This window comes from Cololabis saira, chromosome 6 (assembly GCF_033807715.1).
Source record: "Cololabis saira isolate AMF1-May2022 chromosome 6, fColSai1.1, whole genome shotgun sequence".
Taxonomy (NCBI): Eukaryota; Metazoa; Chordata; class Actinopteri; order Beloniformes; family Belonidae; genus Cololabis; species Cololabis saira.
Window position 1 is genome coordinate 49,645,754 of NC_084592.1, and position 23,928 is coordinate 49,669,681.

The window sequence follows — 23,928 nt, forward strand, 5'->3', positions numbered from 1 at the left end:
CCACATCCACATCTGCATCCACATCTGCAACCACATCCACATCTGCATCCACATCCACATCTGCATCCACATCTGCATCTGCATCCACATCCACATCTGCATCTGCATCCACATCCACATCTGCATCCACATCTGCATCTGCAACCACATCTGCATCTGCAACCACATCCACATCCACATCTGCATCCACATCCACATCTGCATCCACATCTGCATCTGCAACCACATCTGCATCTGCAACCACATCTGCATCTGCAACCACATCCACATCTGCATCCACATCCACATCTGCATCCACATCCACATCTGCAACCACATCTGCATCTGCATCCACATCTGCATCCACATCTGCAACCACATCTGCAACCACATCTGCATCCACATCTGCATCCACATCCACATCTGCAACCACATCTGCATCCACATCTGCAACCACATCCACATCTGCAACCACATCTGCATCCACATCTGCAACCACATCCACATCTGCAACTGCATCCACATCTGCAACCACATCCACATCTGCAACTGCATCCACATCTGCAACCACATCTGCATCCACATCTGCAACCACATCCACATCTGCAACTGCATCCACATCTGCATCCACATCTGCAACCACATCCACATCTGCATCCACATCTACAACCACATCCACATCTGCAACCACATCTGCATCCACATCTGCAACCACATCCACATCTGCATCCACATCTGCAACCACACCTGCAACCACATCTGCATCTGTAACCACATCTGCAACCACATCTGCATCCACATCTGCAACCACATCCACATCTGCATCTGCATCCACATCTGCAACCACATCCACATCCACATCTGCATCCACATCTGCAACCACATCCACATCTGCATCCACATCTGCAACCACACCTGCAACCACATCTGCATCCACATCCACATCTGCATCCACATCTGCAACCACACCTGCAACCACATCTGCATCCACATCCACATCTGCATCCACATCTGCAACCACACCTGCAACCACATCTGCATCCACATCCACATCTGCAACCACACCTGCAACCACATCTGTCTCTTGCTCCAGCTCGGCTCCACACTGAGAAACCGGGGGTTTTCTAACATTGTTATGCAGATGATTGTCACATTTATGTTGCTCTTAGAGAGTAAGATGCCGACTCAATCCCTGCCTTACTTAAGTGTCTTGACGACACAAAGGCCTGGTGCCTCTGAACTGTCCCCGCTGGGACACGCCTGGGATCTCTGGCCCAGCAGATCACACCAACCCCGCTGGGACACGCCTGGGCTCTCTGGCCCGGCAGATCACACCAACCACCACCAACCTGGGGGTAAAAGTGATCCAGATCTCCAGTCATCAGTTTGGCCAAACTAAAGCTTCCAAGGCAACAGTTTGAAACGGCAATCCTTCATTCCATTTTATGGCTTTCTTTGTATATGAATGTTACTTTTCCCAAGTTTTATGTCTTCTATCTATAATTGTTGTTCTTTATTCTTCTGTGCAGCTGTTTGGTCAGCTGAGGTTGATTTGTGCTTCACAAGTCTGATAGGATTGATTTCTGCCGGCAGTTGGAGATGGATGTGATGGTTGTGATGTGTTGTGCAACTGGAGCTTTAGCTGATCAGTTATCGAAGGGTTATTAATAATTTTATTAATAATTAATAAAGTCGACTATTTATCAAATTGAATGACCAAAATGATAAATAAAATCATCGGGGCACCACCCTGTTCCTTAAGCAGGGAAATGATAACTTTTACAGCAGAATATCAGTCTCAGAGTAATTACTATACCCAGTTATTAATTGAAGGAGTGAGATCCGAACACGCACTTCGTCACCCAGCCTTGGCGGCAGACATGCACAGAATAAACAGAGACGACTTCTTTCAATCAGAAATGTATTCACACTAGTGTCAAACAGTTGGTAAACAACACTTCGAATAAATTCTGATGGTTCAATTACACAAACAGAGGCAAGAAATCATACAGGAAAAAGGAGGGGTTCTTCGGATCCTCCGGGTGGAGACTGGTGCGTGCGTGCGTCAGAGCAGCGTACGCTGCGCGTCACGCGGTCTGGGGGCGGGTCACGCCGCGGTACATGAGCACGTAGCCCGCAGGGCGTGCTACGTCGCGCTACGTGAACACGCCTCCCGGAAGGCGGATCACGGCAGTGCAGCCGTGGGGGAAATATGACGGAAAACGCAACAGACCACGGATAAAACAACGGTGAAACACCACGTGGATCTGACGCACAACCGGGTTTAGTGAAAAAGGGGGGGGGAGGAGCGGGTCAGCGGAACGCGCTCGGACGTCGCACCGGCGTGCCTGCGGGATTTCCGACGCGTCACACAGATGCGCGGCTGCAGGTGGTCACACCGCAGCCGGGGGACCCAAAGGGGGTTTGTGAGCTCTAACGGCCGGTTCGGTAGATCGGCCGCAGGTCCCACTCGAGAGTCGGGTCGGGAGTGAAACCCACCCGCTCCGAGATACAGTCGGGAGCCGCGGTCCCATCACTCGGCGGTGAAAGCTCACGTAAACAGGCGTACAGTACAATCAATACGTCACACAATGTATAAACTCAATAAACAGGATCTAAACAACCGAAATAAACTTTACTAAGTCTGCCCAGACGCTAATTGCCTCTTACTTTGCAGTAGGTGTGGGAGAGCAGCCGCTCTGTTTGAGGAACAGGAGGAGGGGGAGTGCGTCCAGCCCGTGGTGCCGTATAACGCTCCTGCGCGTACCAAGGGGGGGACTTCGTCTCGCCCCGTCCGACTCTGAGGGAAAGAACACAGGCAGGATTGCAGGACCGGCGACCCTTATTACCAGCGCTTGACGATCTCCAGTGGCCCTTTGTGGCGGTCGGTGCCGGCCCCGATGTCGGGTGCTCCGGGAAAACCTTTCTACCGCGGTGGCGCCCACGGAGTCGGCTGGCAGGGTGCCCGGGGCAGATGCTGCGCTGGTTGGATGCGGGAGTCGGACTAGGAAAAATTGCACCTCTGCCAGCAGGCAAAAAGGCCGGGCAGATGAAAAAGTGAAAAGGAAAAAATATATAAAGAAAAAGGGAAAGAAAACTTGGAGCTAAACTCCAAGTTTTGGCCTGATGCCAAAAAGATGAGAAGTGGCAAAGTAAAACCGTAGAGAGAGAGTGAGCGTCAGGTTGCTGCTCATCTTTATAGTCTTTGGGGTGGGACTGACCACAAGGCAGTGCCCCCAACTTCTTCGGCCGGTTGAGGCCTGGCTTTTGGGCTCCGCTGCGTCCGACCCCCCCAGGTGTCGTAAACCCCAGGGAGTCTGTTCTCTGGCAGAAACCCTGCTGGTTTCTGGGGTTCCACTGGGTTTGACCCCCCTCTAGGTGTCATAAACCTTAGTCCTGGCTCCGGGGACCTTCCTTGCTTTACTTTGATCTGGGCATAAGCGGACCATCTCGAGCCAGGCCGCAGGGGCCATAAAACTCTGCTTTCAGGAAGAAGGCCGACGTCTGGCTTTCACTGGAATTTGATGACAATGAAATGTTCATCCGATCGCACATGTCATGAATTCATCATCATATTTTCACATGGGCGGTAGTTCAACAGATGCCAGGTGATGTGTTGGCGAACATGTTTGAGTTGCTCATGAAGTCCCATCGCTGATCGCTGACCGGCAGGTTCTCGCCGGGTGTTCCTGACCGCTCTGATGTGTAGACGTGTAAACGGTGTAGAAGTGTAGACGGTGTATCTGGCGGCGGCTCGGCAGGACTGACATGAAGTTCTTCACAACCTCCATCGATCGATGGCACAGAGGGATTTACTTTGCTCTTCAGTGGAACAAAGAGGCAAAATTATTTGTTTCTGCTTTTTCTGTCTTTCCAGTTGGTGCTGCATTAGTGAGGGAGATCTAAAAATAAACCCATCCCTCCTTCCCCCCTCCTTCATCCCTCCTCCATCCCCTCATTTCTCTCTGGGGCAGGAAGTTGTTCAGTTCATCACTTTAAACACTTGTTTCCTGTTTCACACGTTCTCATTTAGCTCTGGCGTCTGCTCCTCCGGTTCTCCCCGTGTCTCTCTTCCTGCTCCAACACGATTCCATCATATTTCATGTTTCTGTCCGGACGGAGCTCTGGAAGTCAGGGACATTCAGAGCCTCGGTGTGAAGCACCAGAGCAGCCTCCCCACGTACAAGGGGATCAGGCAAACTGGACCTGGGTGATGAGGTGTAAAGGAGAGACCCCGCAGAGCGTGGAATGCCAAAAAATAAGGCTTTTTATTGTATGCAAAAAAGCACAAAGACATACAGGCGAAGGCAAAATCGGTATTCTAAAAAATGGCACATTGAGTATAGCCTCTCAGCAAGCTACCTCCACTCAGCAGCCCTTTCTGGTATTCAGCCACTGGTTATGAAGTAGGCAGGGTGGGGAGGTTGATTGGACACAGGTGTGCCCAATCAGCAGAACCAGGCACACCTGTGTGCTGCTCCCCTGCAAAATTAAACAAAATAAATTAATTAATTAATAAAAAAAAAATAATAATAATAATAAAAAATTAGAAAAAGGAAAAAAACAACAAAAATAAATAAAATAAAAAAAATATGAAATAAATACATTAAAAAATGTATCCACTCATTCCTCTTTAAATTAATTCTGGTCTTTCTTTCTGCTCGTTCCCTCCCCGTCTGTCTCCATGATCTTATATTCCACTGGGCTGGTTTTCCAACAAAGTTTCCAGATGCAGCAGCAGTAAACGCTGGTCAAGAGCAGAGACCATTTATTTAATAAATAGAAATCATTAAAACAACAGATGGAAACAGGAAACATCAAAATGGTGATCTTTTCAAAGTTGTAGCTAAGTTAGTTTTTCTCCCGGTAGTTTAACTTCCGGTCCCCCCCCTATCCAATCAGAACCTTCCCAACCCCCAGACCTGGAGAGGAATTGGAGAAAGACCATCAAACGTGTTTCCATGGAAACCTCCATTCAGAATTACTATTTCCATGTAAACTCCAAGGAAAATACTTTAATTCTGAATTATTTAATTCGGAATAATGAATTCTGAATGAAAAACCATTATGTAACCGTGGCCGGTCCCCTCTGGTGTGGAGGAACGAGCCCGGGTCAGGGCCCGGGTCAGAGCTGGCGCTGGTGCAGCAGAACACGAGGAGACAGAACTACAAGCATGTGTTTTAAAGATATTAGATTAAACACAGAAGTACAGAGTCTTTTACCGGTTTAATGGAGGTCCAGTTACTTAATGTTCTGCTTTAATACGACCAAACTGTCTTCATTGTTGAGCTGCAGTGGGAGGAGCCTGGAGATGTTGTTTACTCTGTTTTCTTTGTCAAAACGTGTGTGCGTGCACGTGCGCGTGCGTGTGTGTGTGCGTGTGTGTGTGTGCGCGCATGCATCGTCCTCCACCACATCCGTAAATCTCCCCCAGATCTTCCTCCAGGCGGTTCCAGCCTCCTCATCATCGTATCCTCCTCTGTTCATGTCAACCCATCTCCCCGTTAGTCCAGCTTCTCTTACAAACTTCATAACAATGAAGTTACTCATCAACTTTAATCCTCCACAGTTGTGAACTTCTTAATCATTTTTAACTAAGCGTGTGCTCCTCACTTTAGAAGAGTTGCATGTTGCATTTAACCGCCCATTAACCGCCCCCCCCCTCCTGCAGGTATCTTACCTTCTGCTGATGATGCTGATGTTGCAGTCGGACTGACTCACCGCAACATGGAGACGGAGACTGGAGTTCCAGGAGTTCCAGGAGTTCCAGGAGTTCCAGGAGTTCCAGGAGTTCCAGGAGTTCCAGGAGTTCCAGGAGTGGAGAGCAGCGACGCTCCGGGTGAGTTACCCCCTTCAGGTAGAAGCTGCTCTACAGAGTTCACTGTGGTGTAGAGAGTTTTAGTCTGTGGTGTAGAGAGTTTTAGTCTGTGGTGTATTTAGTTTTAGTCTGTGGTGTATTTAGTTTTAGTCTGTGGTGTAGAGAGTTTTAGTCTGTGGTGTAGAGAGTTTTAGTCTGTGGTGTAGAGAGTTTTAGTCTGTGGTGTAGAGAGTTTTAGTCTGTGGTGTATTTAGTTTTAGTCTGTGGTGTAGAGAGTTTTAGTCTGTGGTGTAGAGAGTTTTAGTCTGTGGTGTAGAGAGTTTTAGTCTGTGGTGTAGAGAGTTTTAGTCTGTGGTGTAGAAAGTTTTAGTCTGTGGTGTATTTAGTTTTAGTCTGTGGTGTAGAGAGTTTTAGTCTGTGGTGTAGAGAGTTTTAGTCTGTGGTGTAGAGAGTTTTAGTCTGTGGTGTAGAGAGTTTTAGTCTGTGGTGTAGAGAGTTTTAGTCTGTGGTGTAGAGAGTTTTAGTCTGTGGTGTAGAGAGTTTTAGTCTGTGGTGTAGAAAGTTTTAGTCTGTGGTGTATTTAGTTTTAGTCTGTGGTGTAGAGAGTTTTAGTCTGTGGTGTAGAGAGTTTTAGTCTGTGGTGTAGAGAGTTTTAGTCTGTGGTGTAGAAAGTTTTAGTCTGTGGTGTATTTAGTTTTAGTCTGTGGTGTAGAGAGTTTTAGTCTGTGGTGTAGAGAGTTTTAGTCTGTGGTGTATTTAGTTTTAGTCTGTGGTGTAGAGAGTTTTAGTCTGTGGTGTATTTAGTTTTAGTCTGTGGTGTAGAGAGTTTTAGTCTGTGGTGTATTTAGTTTTAGTCTGTGGTGTAGAGAGTTTTAGTCTGTGGTGTAGAGAGTTTTAGTCTGTGGTGTAGAGAGTTTTAGTCTGTGGTGTATTTAGTTTTAGTCTGTGATGTATTTAGTTTTAGTCTGTGGTGTAGAGAGTTTTAGTCTGTGGTGTAGAGAGTTTTAGTCTGTGGTGTATATAGTTTTAGTCTGTGGTGTATTTAGTTTTAGTCTGTGGTGTATTTAGTTTTAGTCTGTGGTGTAGAGAGTTTTAGTCTGTGGTGTAGAGAGTTTTAGTCTGTGGTGTAGAGAGTTTTAGTCTGTGGTGTAGAGAGTTTTAGTCTGTGGTGTAGAGAGTTTTAGTCTGTGGTGTATATAAGGGATAATGCCCGACGGGGTGGACATTATCATAAATATACGACGCAGGGGCGGGAACGGTCCGGTTTGCTTCCGCGTAGTGATATATTTATGATAACGTCACCTCGTCGGGCATTATCTCTAACTTATTGTAGTCTCACACGAACGAGCATGCAGAGTTCCTGCAGCGCTCGTTGGCAAACAAACAACAGCACTCCGGCGGTTACAAACATCAGAAAAGCGTGAACAACTCCAACGAGACAGCAAGAAGGAAAATCAATTTCAGAAAAGATTGCTCAGTTTGTGCTTGAAGACCAGCCCTGTCAGTAGTGAGTAATGTGGGATTTCAACGCTTAATTCAACTCCTCCAGCCTTGTTATTTCTAGTTCTGTAGAACTGAACACTTTTAGGTTTTGTCACAACTATTCCATATTTCTCTTGCCTTAATGGACGTCCATTTCTTTTTAAGTCTCAAACATCTCAAACATGAGTTTCCCCCTCGGATCATAGCGGGTTCTTTTATTTGGAACGAATCCTGAATGTAGTTTGGAAGCAGTTTCTGCAGTTTCTGCAGTTCCTGCTGCTCTAAAGGCAGATAAACTCTGGTCGTCCTCACCGTCCAGGCGTGTTTGGTTATCGACTCGTTGTGACGACGTCTGCTCGGTTGATCCTCAGATTCCTCGGCCCGGCCGGCCAGCATCGCCGGGGTGAGGCGGCGGGCCTGGGCCCAGAGCCGCGACTCCATCGGCCAGGGGTCCAGAGCAGAGCTGGGCGGCCCCCAGGGGCCCCAGGGGCCCCAGCAGAGCAACGGGGACCAGAGGGACGCCGAGGAGACAGGTGGGACCAATTCATCCTTTTCATAAAGTTCATGTGTTTAAGTCCCTGTGATGAGGTTTGATTAGATTTTTGTTTGTCTCAAACATGCACAAGCATAAAACAAACGGTGGAGATAATAATATAAAAGAAAAAAAAAAATACATATATATATATATATATATATATATATATATATATATATATTATACAGCACAGCTACAATGTTTTTAGGATTTATTGATGCTTCCAAGGCATTTGACAGAGTAAATCACTATAAGCTTTTTACTAAACTCATGCTTAGGGGTGTGCCTGGATGCATCATACGTATCCTGGTTTACTGGTATGGCAAGCAAAGTATGCAGGTTAAATGGGGAAACAGTCTCTCCTCACCCTTCAGTGTAGGGAATGGTGTACGGCAGGGGGGGCTTCTGTCTCCAGCCCTGTTCAACCTACACATGGACAACCTGTCCAAGCAGTTGGGGAAGTGTAAGGCAGGTTGTCTTATAGGGAACACTCTGTTAAACCATCTGATGTACGCAGACGATGGCCATTATGTCCCCCAGCACTGTAGGGTTCCAGCAGCTGTTGGATATATGCTCCGAGTATGGGGTTGAGTCTGATATACAGTACAATGCAAAAAAGTGTTGTATTGATATGTATGACCAAGGAGGATCAGATGCTGCACTTTCCAATGTTTTACCTGTCAGGGCAATCCCTTTGTGTATCTAATGGTACAGAATATATTGGGCACATAATCACTGACAAGATGGAAGATGATGCTGACGTGTACAGGCAGAGACGAGTGTTATATGTCCAAGCAAACATGCTCGTCAGGAAATTCCATTACTGTTCTGATGATGTGAAAGTGAGCTTGTTTCTTACTGCACCCCTATGTATGCAGCCCCATTATGGGTCAACTACAAAAAGGAGACCCTGCGCAAACTTCAGGTAGCATACAATGACTGTCTGAGGAAACTGCTGGAAAAGCCCAGGAGTACCAGAGCTAGTAAACTCTTCTGTGACTCAGGCCTAAGCACTCTACAGGCTCTCTTGAGGAACCTGATGTTTAGGTTTATGTCTAGACTTGATGATTCGCAAAACTGTATCATAATGAAGCTCACAAGCCCCAGGTGCAGTTCTGTCAGATATCAATCCTATCTATGGAAACACTGGTATGGCCTTTTAAGACTCATGAATAAGAGCATGTTTGTATGCGTTTATGTAGTTGGTGTGTATTTTTCATGTTGTATGTCTTGATATTGGGTCTAGAGCCCGTAATAAAGTTTATATATATATACATATATATATATATATATATATGTATGTATGTATGTGTATATATATGTATGTATGTATGTGTATATATATATATATATATATATATATATACATATACACATACACACACACACATTCATACAAAATTCAATTCCATAAGAATATTCATAATCCATAAATCAATGCAATCTAAAAAATTCAGAACATTTAACTTAAATATGAATGAATATAAATAAAACCCACATTATAAACCTGCTAACTAAATAAAATCCTGTCTAAAAAATCAAATACAATCAGCTGTCCAGTTCTTTGTAGCTGGCCAAGAGTGTTTCTTTATACTTATTTTTACATTGTTTTGAGTTAATGCACATTTTCATGTCCTCATCTAGTTTGTTCCACAAAGTTACACCACAGACAGAGGTTTTGAGTAAATTCTGAGGCTAACGGGGATGTGAACATGTCTGCTCCATCAAAACTTCAAACCTGCTCCATCGAGCAATTCACTTCATCACAAATATTGATTTCTTAAAAAAACAAGTATCATCCTGCTTTTATTTTTGCGACCTACCGTTGCTGAAGAGCCGTCGCTCAATTTCAGTCAAACTGGGTGGATCTGGACATTTTTAGAAATGTGGATTGTTCCTGCAGCCCTGAAGCCACAGAGATGACGTCATGAGTTCAGAGGTCTTGTTTACAAACTGATTTATTTGTTACACACACAACCCCGGATGTAGACAACAGGTCCTGGAAGCAGATCTAGTGATTCATAAAAGAAATGAAGAGTTTCGCGGCAATCATGTGTTATTTAGACGCTGCATTGTCTGTGTCCCGCTGTGCCCCGTTCACTACCGTTATATGGAGAAGCAGCTCGCACAAAACCCCCTAATATCTTCCGAAGGACTCCAAATGACACCAAACTTGCCTGGGTGAGTATACGACCATAAAAAATGCCAGAAATAAGGTCCAGGTTGTAAAAAACCGAACTTTCCCTTTAAGAGCTCTAAAATGACATTTCAGTTATAATGAAAGACCCGGGAAACGCTGGAGGGACTATGACACCTATGATGGGGCCGGCCTGGGAGGACCTTGGGGTGCCGGCCCGGGAGCACCTCGGGGTGCCGCCCCGGGAACACCTTGGGGTGCCGGCCCGGGAACACCTTGGGGTGCCGGCCTGGGACAGGGCGAGGGAAGGCCCAGTTTCCCTGCTGGCCCTGTGACCCAAACCGGGATAACAGACAAAAAAACTGGATTTACTTCCTTCCTGTGTCATTACATACGTATGTTTGGTTTTTATTTGTTTTTATTTTGGATCCCCATTAGCGGACGCTAAACGCCAGCTAGTCTTCCTGGGGTCCGTTATACGCATCTTTAGAGTGGAAAGGACTGCAGGAGGTTCTGAAAAGGAACAAATCAGTAGAAAAATGTAAAGGGTGAGACTGTTAAAAGAACCTGAAGAGTTAGAGCTGCCGTTGATGCATGATGTCATCGGTGTATAGTGATGATGTCATCGGGGTATAGTGATGTCATCAGTGTCTAATGTGTGGTGTGTTTGTTTCAGGACCAGTTTCCAGCAAGATCACCAGCTGGCTGATTGAGTGCAGGTAAGGAGTCTCCACATGTTAACGCTGTCGTACTGATAATTCACTTAAATAAAACAATTCCACTTGTTCCAGATTTTCGCAAAATCATCAACTCGACTGCAAAATAATGGAAAATATAAGAAGTGAAGCACAAGAATGTGTTTTTAAAATCCTCCCTGAGTGGATTATTGACGAGTGGATAACTGGTTCAGCGTCTCGGCTCGTACCTTCTACTCAGGTGTGTGTGGTACCTGCAGGTGTGTGTGTGGTACCTGCAGGTGTGTGTGTGGTACCTGCAGGTGTGTGTGTGTGTGTGGTACCTGCAGGTGTGTGTGTGTGTGTGTGTGTGTGTGGTACCTGCAGGTGTGTGTGTGTGGTACCTGCAGGTGTGTGTGTGTGTGTGGTACCTGCAGGTGTGTGTGTGTGGTACCTGCAGGTGTGTGTGGTACCTGCAGGTGTGTGTGTGTGTGGTACCTGCAGGTGTGTGTGTGTGGTACCTGCAGGTGTGTGTGTGGTACCTGCAGGTGTGTGTGTGGTACCTGCAGGTGTGTGTGTGTGTGGTACCTGCAGGTGTGTGTGTGCGGTACCTGCAGGTGTGTGTGTGGTACCTGCAGGTGTGTGTGTGGTACCTGCAGGTGTGTGTGTGTGTGGTACCTGCAGGTGTGTGTGTGTGTGGTACCTGCAGGTGTGTGTGTGTGTGTGTGGTACTTGCAGGTGTGTGTGTGGTACCTGCAGGTGTGTGTGTGTGTGGTACCTGCAGGTGTGTGTGTGTGTGTGTGGTACTTGCAGGTGTGTGTGTGTGTGTGTGGTACTTGCAGGTGTGTGTGTGGTACCTGCAGGTGTGTGTGTGTGTGGTACCTGCAGGTGTGTGTGTGTGTGTGTGGTACCTGCAGGTGTGTGTGTGTGTGTGTGGTACCTGCAGGTGTGTGTGTGTGTGTGTGTGTGTGTGTGGTACCTGCAGGTGTGTGTGTGTGTGTGTGTGTGTGTGTGTGTGTGTGTGGTACCTGCAGGTGTGTGTGTGTGGTACCTGCAGGTGTGTGTGTGTGGTACCTGCAGGTGTGTGTGTGTGTGTGTGGTACCTGCAGGTGTGTGTGTGTGGTACCTGCAGGTGTGTGTGTGTGTGTGTGGTACCTGCAGGTGTGTGTGTGTGTGTGTGTGTGTGGGTGGTACCTGCAGGTGTGTGTAAGGGAGCGGTTCCCAGACCAACACACTCACGTTGGGCAGCCGTGTCGGCCCCGGGATGGGCGGCCGCCGGTTGGCGTAGCAACGGCTGGTTCAGGCGTCTGAGTGACAGCAGCTGAAACTCTGCGAGGGAGAGATAAGAGTGTTGACTCTGCGGGAGGAACTCCTCCTCTGTTTACTCTCCTTGTCTTTCTTTCCCTCTTCCGTCATCGTCTTCCTTTCCCTCGTCACTCTGTTCCCTCTCAGTTCCGTCAGGCCGGTTTCTGGACGGACGTCTGTTTCTGTTTCTGGACAGACGGCTGTTTCTGGACGGACGGCTGTTTCTGTTTCTGGACAGACGGCTGTTTCTGTTTCTGGACAGACGGCTGTTTCTGGACAGACGGCTGTTTCTGTTTCTGGACAGACGGCCGTTTCTGTTTCTGGACAGACGACTGTTTCTGTTTCTGGACAGACGGCTGTTTCTGGACAGACGGCCGTTTCTGTTCCTGGACAGACGGCCGTTTCTGTTTCTGGACAGACGGCCGTTTCTGTTTCTGGACAGACGGCCGTTTCTGTTTCTGGACAGACGGCCGTTTCTGTTTCTGGACAGACGGCCGTTTCTGTTTCTGGACGGACGGCTGTTTCTGTTTCTGGACGGACGGCTGTTTCTGTTTCTGGACGGACGGCCGTTTCTGTTTCTGGACGGACGGCCGTTTCTGTTTCTGGACAGACGGCCGTTTCTGTTTCTGGACAGACGGCCGTTTCTGTTTCTGGACAGACGGCCGTTTCTGTTTCTGGACAGACGGCCGTTTCTGTTTCTGGACAGACGGCCGTTTCTGTTTCTGGACAGACGGCCGTTTCTGTTTCTGGACAGACGGCAGCTTCGTGTCCCGCTGATAAGAGCTAATGCTGCAACAGCAGGAACAAGCTCAGACCTGCAGCTGGTAACCCGGGGCAACCACTCTGGTCTGGTAACCCGGGGCAACCACTCTGGTCTGGTCTGGACCGGCTCAGTCCTGGTTCAGCTAGTCCGGTAGCCTGGCTGACAAACCGGTCGGTACCGGTGGAAGCTGCAGGTTCAGGTTTAACCTGGAGCCACTTCAGACCCGAACCCTCAACCCAGACCTGAGAGCCAGGTGGCTCGTCTACGAGTCGACCTGAGAGCCAGGTAGCCCGTCTACGAGTCGACCTGAGAGCCAGGTAGCCCGTCTACGAGTCGACCTGAGAGCCAGGTCGACCTGAGAGCCAGATAGCTCGTCTACGAGTCGACCTGAGAGCCAGGTAGCTCGTCTACGAGTCGACCTGAGAGCCAGGTAGCTCGTCTACGAGTCGACCTGAGAGCCAGGTCGACCTGAGAGCCAGGTAGCTCGTCTACGAGTCGACCTGAGAGCCAGGTAGCTCGTCTACGAGTCGACCTGAGAGCCAGGTAGCTCGTCTACGAGTCGACCTGAGAGCCAGGTAGCTCGTCTACGAGTCGACCTGAGAGCCAGGTAGCTCGTCTACGAGTCGACCTGAGAGTCATTCCTACGTCTCCTGGGAGTTTCTCATCATTCATTTCCAGTTCAAAAACCCGAGTGAGTTTGTGTGTTGTGGAGTTAAAATCTTCTTTAGCGTAGAACTTTGTGGGTTTTAGTGTAAGTGATGCAGCGCTGCAGGTTAGATTGAATTCAATTTTATTTGTATAGCGTCTAATACAACATAGTTGTCTCTAGGATCTTTCCAGAACATAAACATAAACCCCCGAGCAATTATTACATAAACAATGCCAAGAAAAAACTCCCCTGGATCGGGGACCGCGGGGACTGGGACCGCAGGCCAGCATGCAGCTCCCGAAGCTCCGGCCTGCAAACATGCACAAAAGAGAAAACAAATGTAATAAAACCGGTGCTCCGAAGCTTAGCATGTGCCAGCCCAGTGCTATCAGCAGAGACGTGATAGTAATGATGGTTCAGTACCTGACACGGTGGTGTTTTTGGTCCTGACATGGTGGTGTTTTTGGCTCCTCAGCTCTAGATGTTGAACTCATGTGTGATTGTCTTGCAGGACTCCACTGGGAGCTTCTCTGGACGAGCAGACCACGTCTCCCAGTAAAGGTTGGATTTCATTTAAAGATTTTTTCGAATATGCATGATAAAAAAAAGAGTACATAAAAGTAAAAAAAACGAATATATATATATATATGTATATATATATATATATATATATATGTATATATATATATATATATATATATATATATGTACAGAGCCGCCGCAAGGGGTGTGCAAACCGTGCAACAGCACGGGGCCTCGCGCCCCAAGGGGCCTCGCGCTATGGGCCGTTTTTTTTTGTTTTTTTTTTCAAAATTTCTTCTTTTTCTCATTTTTTTTCTTCATTTTTTCCCTTATAAATATCAACAGTCACGTTCCATTACAGACCTAAATGTGTACTAGTCTCTGCATATCAATAAATATATGTGCAATGATGACGCGTGTCTGTTGTTCAATACAACTGATCAGACCAAGCGCAGACACAAGCTGCTCTGATCCAGACGGTGGAGTTGGAACAAACTGTCACACAATGTCGAGAGAACGAGACAGATTCAGAAAATTTCCATCAGGGGATGAAAAAAGAAAAAAACTAAAGAAAATGGAAGAGTTTAATGTCTCTCTGAAAGGCTTGTTTGATAAATTTGTTACAAAAATCATCGATCTGACCGGGTCTCAAGCAGCCGTGGGGCCCCGCGTGGAGGAGAGATGATGATGAGGCAGGGGAAGGTATCCAGTATTTTGATCATTGGAGAGTTGAAATTGCGCAAAAAGACACCCGATCCGACCAGAAAAATCCAAAAATTTTGCGAGGGCATTTCGCACAGGGCCTCGCAAATCTCCCAGGCGGCTCTGTATATGTATATGTACAGCTCTTAGTCAGACCTCACAGATCCACCAACATGCTTGAAACATTTCTGAACTGGTGGCGACTTGTTGAGGTGATGAGATTTTACAACATTGTGTGTGTGTGTGTGTGTGTGTGTGTGTGTGTGTGTGTGTGTGTGTGTGTGTGTGTGTGTGTGTGTGTGTGTGTGTGTGTGTGTGTGTGTGTGTGTGTGTGTGTGTATATATATATGCATGTGTGTGTGTGTATTCATGTATATGCATGTGTGTGTGTGTATTAATGTATATGTGTGTGTGTGTGTATATATATGCATGTGTGTGTGTGGTTATTAATGTGTATGTGTGTGTATTCATGTATATTTTTGTGTGTTGTCAGGACTCCTGCGTCAGGGCTGCAGTTTTGAAGATGACCTTTCTCTGGGAGCTGAAGGTCAGTCTGGAGGAAAACACAGAACAATCAGCAGTTTCCTATAATTCTGTATTTTCTTGTTGTTTCACGGCATTATTGTTCTCAGGCTTTTCAAAGCTGCTGATATTTGGGTCGATTGTCTCGTTGGCGTCAGAGTCAGATGTGAAAGTTGATATTAGCTGGACTTTAATAGAACAGCATTCGTCTCACTAGAAGGTCCTGGGTTCTATATACATATATATATATATATATATATATATATATATATATGTATATGTATATATATGTATATATATGTATATATATATATATATATATATATATATATATGTATATATATATGTATATATATATATATATATATATACATATATATATATGTATATATGTATATATATATATGTATATATGTATATATATATATATATATATATATGTATATATATATATATATATATATATATATATGTGTGTGTATATATATAAACACTTATCCAGTCCTAGCCCTGAATCTACATACATTCTTACATAGAACAAGAGTTTCAATAAACTTACTTATAAAACACACATACCTACTTTAATCACTGTTCTATACAGTGATATAATACTCAAATATAAATATAGTTAAAATCAAACAAATCAAGGCAAACAAAAGAAAACAGAACAAACTCCAGCATTTAGCTACTATGTATGTATGTACTAATAGAAGTAATTATAATGTACAGTATTACATTATCATTACTTTACTATGATACTACAATATAGTAGAGAACAATAGACAGCAATGATATAACAATATACTTGAATAACTATATAAGAGTAGATATGATATATATACTGGTTCATATATTTACCTCCAATTATATACATAAAAATTACTATAAATCTATATCAAGGTCAAGGTTTACTTTATTAGTCTCCCACGGGAGAAATTGGTCTCGGAGTAGAGGCCACAAAGCTGCAGTACAGACAGACACAGACAACACATTAACAACATCAACATCGGCGGAGGCATATGCAGCACTTGCAACAGCACTGTATAAAACAGCAAACAAGTACAATATACAATACAATATATCGACATATCTACATATAACTATAAATCGGTATATATTAATAGAGGTATAGATGTATAAATACTGTACGCTGCTGAGGGCGTGGTCACTTCCCCACGGTGGGAGAATCTGACCGGAATAACGTGATCCTTCCCGGCTACGTCCGGCTGGAGAAACGGGAGAAACGGGAGGAACGGGAGGAACCAGAGGAACCCCACCCTGTCTGGTGAAAGAAGCTGCTCAGTCCTCAAATAAAGAGACTGGAGTCTGGACTGGACTGGACTGGACTGGTCTGGTCTGGCAGGATTTGTTGGAGAAATTAAAGTGATGAGGACACTGAACTTTATGATTTGACTGTTTAACGTTAGCTACCCAAAAATCCAACATTAGGGGAGTGCGGGGTGAATTGAGCCAGTTTTTACTTAAGGCATCTTTAAAGTGAGGGCATGACAGTAATGTCTCCAACTAAAATATGTACATATATTTCAGGATGTGGTGCATCCATGGGAATAATCACCTTTGATCTAAAATTAACTGTTTTCAAAATATGACTTTTCAAAAAAAAGTGGTCTCTTGACTCAACTTGCCCCCGGTGAGGGTAAGTTGAGTCTATAGGGAGAGGATAAGTTGATCCTATAGGGAGAGGATAAGTTGAGCCACAGGGGGGTCAATTGTGCCACTGATTATGTTGAAGTAAAACTTAAAGGTATTGTGACATAATTTTTAACATGCTTTTAACACTATTAAAAGTCTTGGCCAACATCCCTCAGATGTGTCTAAAAGGGTGTAACAAGAAAAACTTCACTCCAGAACTCCATTCCTGGCTTTTTTTATGCCGGTGTTTTTTGCGCAGTGAAAAATGCGTCCTTTTCCCCCTTTCCTGTCAATCATTGCCCCGCTCCTCCTCCCAACCTCCTCCAACCAACTGCTACACACTTCTGCTGTCTCCACACACACGCACGCACACCGAACCACAAACACCCACACACACAGCCCAGACAGGGCGACTACAGCCCGGGGATGTCCGGGAGCAGAGGACTGGAAGGCAGCACCGTAGCTCCCCGCAAGCCATACGCTAACAGCGGCGTCGGAGAGTTAAGCCGGGAGCGACAGGCGAAGCATGCATGGAAAAGCAGCACGGCGAAGCAGTCCACAGCAAACAATCACAAAAATAAAGGCATGCAAGCAGCAGTGTCCCCTTATCTTAAGTCCAGTCAGTGGCCGCAGGTCTTTTTAGCAGTTGTCCTCCGGTGATGAGAACAGAGGGGGCTCTAAACAGTGGAGGGGGCGGTGATTTAGCGGACCGTTACGTAACGGTCTGCCACCCAACCAGATGCGCAGTTTTTGCATAATTATGTGGAAAATCCCAGAAAGCACAAAATACACTGAATGTTAAAAGTTCGTTTTTTTTGGGTGTAATTGATGTCAAGACACCCAACAAAACACAAAAAATCAAGAAAAATCTGTTTTTCATGTCACAATCCCTTTAACATTTTCACCTCATTTAATGCCATATCAAAGCAAGACAAATTCAACACCAAATGACTCCTTAAATGTTTTATTGTTAACAATGAAGAAACAAATGAACTTCAAGGCTACTACTCAACATCCCACTTGTCAATGCTGCACGGGAATACGAAGTCTTCTCCCTTCTGGCTGTTCCCCCAAGTTTTTGCGGTTTTGGGAGTTTCATGAGCACATCACCTCTAGGGACGAGTCCTTTCTCTTCTCATCATTCTCTTCGAATGTGGAGTTGGACTTTTCATTCACAGAACCGTCACAACTTCGCCTCAGAAACTTTGCACTGATGTCAGTGCCCTCAACGTTCTCCACCATTCCAATGTAATTATAGGATTTCTTTTTTACCTGCAAAGTTCACAATGACGAAGTCACCAGCAGACAGATTCTTGTCACTATCATCATCTGAGCGACTGTAGACAACAGTTCTTTTCTTGGTTCTGATTTGTTTCCACCCTTTCAGAGTCTTTTTCTTCTGCTTTTCAGTCTTTTTATTTGCTCTGTCATTGTGTGCCTTCTCCAGCTCCAGGGTTTCTGGAGTGTCGGTCAAGATTTTAGTTTTCCCTTTCTTCCTTTTTATTCTAGGTTTAGTTGGTGTGCCTTTAGGGAAGGGAAGTATGTCTTCTGGGGACACATACCCCAAATGGGCAGGAGAACCAGTAGCATCACTTGTGGACGAGTGTTCAGGACTGATGATTCTGTTCAGTGGTTCAGATAAAGTAGCAGGTGCATCTCTAGGTCTGGAACTGCTGAGCAATCAGGACTCATGAGTAGATTTTACAGGCAGGTCAGCTCTGTTTGCTCCTCGGGATTTGGCCTGTCTGTGTCCATGGATGGGGCATAATCTTCATCTGGAAAGGTATCCCTGCTAAAAGGGAATATGCCTGTTGTTTTAAATCCTGAGATGATGTTCCTTGGTGTCATTGCTGACATGAATGCTTCCTTCACAAGTCCTGGAATGTCATATATTGTTGCGGTTTTATCCAACCATCCATGGCTCTATTGTAGTAGGTCTTCAGTGGTCCATAGACTGTTTTGTCTAAGGGTTGCAAGCGATGGGAGGTGTGAGGTGGCAGAGTGAGCATGACACCATTTTCCTTTGCAGTTTTCACAGCCTTCAGTGAAATGTGAGATTCATGATTATCAACAATCAGCAGAACTGGGTGATCAATAGATCAGTTTGTGTGACGTATGAAGTGCTCCAGAAAGATGACAAAGGCTTCTTCATTCATCCATCCAGATTTTGTTGCCTGACCTCTGGATCCTGCTGGTGATCCCCTGATGAAGTGGTCCTGGAAACGGACACGGGGAAAGATGAACATGGGTGGGGCTGCATTTCCAGTGGCATTTACTGCACAGGCCACAGTGACAAGCTCCCCTCGTTCAGCAGATGTTACAGAACCCACTGGCTTATTCCCCATCTCTGTTACAATCTGCTTGGGTGTCTGCACTGTTGTAACACCAGTTTCATCCATGTTATAGATCATGTGTGGAGGGAAACTGCATCTGAAATAACATTCAAAATTAGTGCTGTTAATCACAGAAGCTTAAAGCAGTTTGAGGTTGCAGATTTAGTCAGTTTATGTGGTAGGCCTTGTCTATCAATCAGAATGTTACCTGTCCATCACTGAAGTGAGGTTATCGAAGAACTCCCCCACATTGTGCCTGTTAAAGGCAGTGGCTCTTCCGAGAGAGGTTGCTTCAGGACAGCGGCATGACAGATGGTGGCGCATCCTAAAACTCATGAACCAATCACATCCTATAAAAGGTTAAAAGTTGATATATATCAGGGGTGCCGAATCCTGGTCCTTGAGAGCCCCTATCCAGCATGTTTTAGATGCTAATCAGACAAGCTAATAGTTTAACTAGAATCAGGTGTGCTGAATTGACCAGGATGGTTATCTTTTTATTTATCCTTTATTCAACCATTGCAGTTTACGTTGAGATTTACATAAAAATGATGGTGGGCATTTCCCTGAAATAAAAATATTAATATTCCCTATTATTATAAATGTACACTTAGACTAACCTGCTTTTTTCGTCTCTCATCCAGCTCGCAGGGACATCAAGGCCATTTCTTCGTGCTAACTCAAATGCCAGTTCATGACATTTCATGGCACTTAGACCGTGAAACATTGCAGCTAGATTTTTTATATGGTCTGCAAGCTCTGTCTCAATTTCTTCACTGAAGACTTGATTGGCATGTCCTGTTCTCTTATAGCCTGTTCTTTTCACTTCTCCTAGTTGTTTCATATCCATGTATCTCTTTAAAGTCATCCTGTCGATCTTCATGTCCCTTGCCACCTGACGAATGGACTTCCAATTCTGTACCTCTGCCACTGCTCTGTCCAAATCCACAAGAGGAGTTGAAGCCCTGTCTGTCTTCCGTTTATAGTGGCGTGGCATGATGGTTTCTGGTCTAAAATTCAAAATGTCACATCATTTCGGTGATAAAATGTAAGAATGCAATGTACATATTACAGTAACATAATACTTTAATAATAATGATAAGTGGTAATAATAAGTAATAAGAAGTTGAGCCACTGACTGGCTCAACATCCCCCAGGCCTTTTGGCTAAAATTACCCCACCCCTGCCATTTTAACAAACTAGTATCATCCAGCAGTTTAGAGCTAACATCATGCTAAAAGTATAGCCTCATATTATAACTTCCTAATCCACTAACACACAAACTTGTCTTTAATTGTTCAGACGCAAGAATCACGACTCCTTGAACATGAAAAATTCAGTTTTTTGAACTTAAATATGCTTACCACTTACTCGATCGGCCTCTCTCCATCACAGGGTGAGTACAATGGATGACTCTTCATGTGGTCACACGCGTGCCGCTGCGTTTGTGGGGACTCCGTGACCCTTGGGGTGTCCGCCGGGGTGGGGCCGGGTCCGGGGATCGGGCCTCCCCTGGCCAGGGGGTGCACGGGCGGGCGTGGCGGTGGGGTGGCACCATTCCCAGGTGTCTATGTCTTATGTTGTCAGTATAAATGGAGGGATGTTGGACCGTTTCCCCCTCCGTCTGGGGGCTCCGGCAGCGCCCGTGGAGGTACGGTGGGGCCCTGGCCCGGCTCGGAGGGCCGGCCCCCGTCCACTGGATGGCCGGTGGGGGAACGTGGGTGTCTTACCAGGGCCGGCTCTGCTGGTCCTGCTTCCTGGCTTCGGCCTCCGCTCCCCCTCTTGCCCCCCCTACACGATTCATACGCACATAGGCGAGGGGCGGGGGGTCCGGGTCGTGGGGGGCAATGTCCCGCGTGGCCCGGCACTCCCCGCCTCACGGTTTTAACAGCAAAGTAGACACTGCACATTCAACACTTATTAAATACATTTGACAAGGACACGTAGTTCGGGAGGGGGGGGGGTCGGTGTCAAATTGATACCTTGTCCTCCCCCTCCCTGTTTTTATGGCATTAATCACATGCACTCAACACCAGGGGCGGGAGGGGGTCCCACATCACCCGCGTTCCCTCACCGGCCTGGGATAGGTGGGTCGGGATACCCGGGCCTGGCGGGGCTCGCCGTGCAGCCTGGGGTGCCTTCTGGCGGTGCTGGACCCCCCCGGGGAGGGGAAAACGGTGCTGGACCCCCCCGGGGAGGGGGAAACGGTGCTGGACCCCCCGGGGAGGGGGAAACGGTGCGTGATTGTGTGTCTGTGTCGGTGAGAATGCGGTATGGAAGTGTCCTGCCATGGAGGATTTGAGCCTCCATTGGCAGGACAACAAAACTTAATAATTTATCAATATTATATTATACAAAGATGGTTATTATTATTATTATTAGTATTAGTATTATTATTATGTATAGTATATCTTATTATTATAGTATATCTTATTATTAGTATAGATATCGGATAGTTGAATGGATGAATGAATGGGATTCCTGGGTCTGGGGCCCTCCGTTGTCGGGCCTGCACGGGTGTCGCCCTGTTGGGGGGTTCCCTCTCTCTGGGCCCGTCTCCGGTCCCCCCCGCTGCCTCCGCGGCCTCCGGGCCTTGCAGGCGGTGGGTTTCCTCCCTCCTACTTCTCCCTTCTGTGGGGTTGCTGGTGGCCTGGGTTCCGGGTTCTTCCTTGTCGGCCTCTGGCCTCGCGGGTGGTGGGGTTGCTCCCCCCCTCCCCCACTATAGATACACTTCAGGTGGAGCTTTGATAGGATTATTACACACACACACACACACACACACACACATACATACATACATACATACATACATACATACATACATACATACATACACATAGCTACATAGACATATACACACTCATGCACACACATAGCCACAAAGACATGTACACACACACACACACACACACACACACACACACACACGTACACACACACACACACACGTGTACACACACACACACACACACACACACACACACACACACACACACACACACACATGATCATATACACACTGGCTTGTTCACCTGCATGCTGGCTCTCTAGTTTTTGGGTTTAGGTAGCGGTAGCGGTAGCTTAGCTCAGACTGCGATCAGATCTCCAGATTTGGGTCGATTGCTGTTCGTGTTTTGGTCGGCTCCGTGCCGGTTTCGTGTTTTGTTTGTGTTTTTTTTGTTGCAGATTTCCAGTGCTTGACGTGTGTCTCCGTGTGTTCCTGCTTCCTGGATTGGCAGTGGATGTCGTCACGTTTTAGAAAGTTTACGCTGACACTCAGCCTTTCTGACACTCAGTCTTTATTCACTCAGTCTTTATTCACTCAGTCTTTCTGACACTCAGTGGGCGTAACCCGCTGTGAAGTGTTATCTGTGACGTCATTCCCTCTATTCAAGAGTTTACCGATAGTCAGTCTGGTCCGAGCTGACGTTAGTTCCAGAGAGATAAACACCTGAAGGATTCCGTGTTTATCTGACTGCAGGACGGCGCCGGCCGACCGACTAAACACACGAGTGTGGAGAGAGAGCCGTCACGTGCAGATCCAGTCAACACAAATCAATCCTTCTGAATTAGCCCGTTAACTTGATCCAGATGATCTAATAAACCTGAATAGTTGTTCCGTCATTAGTTGAGCTGATTTGCAGATCCAATAAAAGTTAGAATCTATAAATGGGTGGTTGTTTTTCCTCTGGTCCTGATGGACGTGAGTGTAAAGATAAAAGCCTGAAGAGTTTAGAGATAACGGTATAAGATAAAGATAAAGCCTGAAGAGTTTTACAGATAACGATATAAGATAAAGATAAAAGCCTGAAGAGTTTAGAGATTAATGGTATAAGATAAAGATAAAAGCCTGAAGAGTTTAGAGATAACGGTATAAGATAAAGATAAAAGATAAAATAGCTTTAGAGATAACTGTATAAGATAAAGATAAAAGCCTGAAGAGTTTACAGATAACGGTATAAGATAACGGCCCTGACAAGACGAGTGTCGTCCCGGAGCAGCTCGTTGCCACAAAGATAAGACATCAGTTATTACTGGACAGATTAATATTGATAAATATACGGCTCATGTGACACAATTTAATTTGCTGATTCTTTTTGTGGGACAAAAATATTTAGGTTTATTTTAAATACCTGACATGTTAAATTATAAAACCCTGGACAAAATGAACTTTATTAAATCACATATGAGACAAAACCTCTAGTTAGTGTTTAACCTCTAGTTAGTGTTAGTAAACCTCTAGTTAGTGTTAGTAAACATCTAGTTAGTGTTAGTAAACCTCTAGTTAGTGTTAGTAAACCTCTAGTTAGTGTTAGTAAACCTCTAGTTAGTGTTAGTAAACCTCTAGTCAGAGTTAGTGAACTACTAGTTAGTGTTAGTAAACCTCTAGTCAGAGTTAGTGAACTACTAGTTAGTGTTAGTAAACCTCTAGTTAGTGTTAATAAACCTCTAGTTAGTGTTAGTAAACCTCTAGTTAGTGTTAGTAAACCTCTAGTTAGTGTTAGTAAACCTCTAGTTAGTGTTGGTAAACCTTTAGTTAGTGTTAGTAAACCTCTAGTTAGTGTTAGTAAACCTCTAGTTAGTGTTAGTAAACCTCTAGTTAGTGTTAGTAAACCTCTAGTTAGTGTTGGTAAACCTCTAGTTAGTGTTAGTAAACCTCTAGTTAGTGTTGGTAAACCTTTAGTTAGTGTTAGTAAACCTCTAGTTAGTGTTAGTAAACCTCTAGTTAGTGTTAGTAAACCTCTAGTTAGTGTTAGTAAACCTCTAGTTAGTGTTGGTAAACCTCTAGTTAGTGTTAGTAAACCTCTAGTTAGTGTTAGTAAACCTCTAGTTAGTGTTAGTTAACCTCTAGT

At 45.5% G+C, this 23,928-nt stretch overlaps 1 protein-coding gene across 1 annotated transcript in view; it reads left to right on the forward strand.

Moving 5' to 3' along the window:
* Nucleotides 1–23,928, forward strand: part of itprid2 (ITPR interacting domain containing 2) — a 74,542-nt gene that overhangs the window by 10,283 nt on the left and 40,331 nt on the right. The window contains 5 exon segments of the mRNA XM_061724264.1: nucleotides 5,652–5,819; nucleotides 7,652–7,813; nucleotides 10,629–10,671; nucleotides 13,855–13,904; nucleotides 15,061–15,114. Of these exon segments, the coding sequence (XP_061580248.1) occupies nucleotides 5,708–5,819; nucleotides 7,652–7,813; nucleotides 10,629–10,671; nucleotides 13,855–13,904; nucleotides 15,061–15,114 (421 nt within the window). The 5' untranslated portion in view covers nucleotides 5,652–5,707.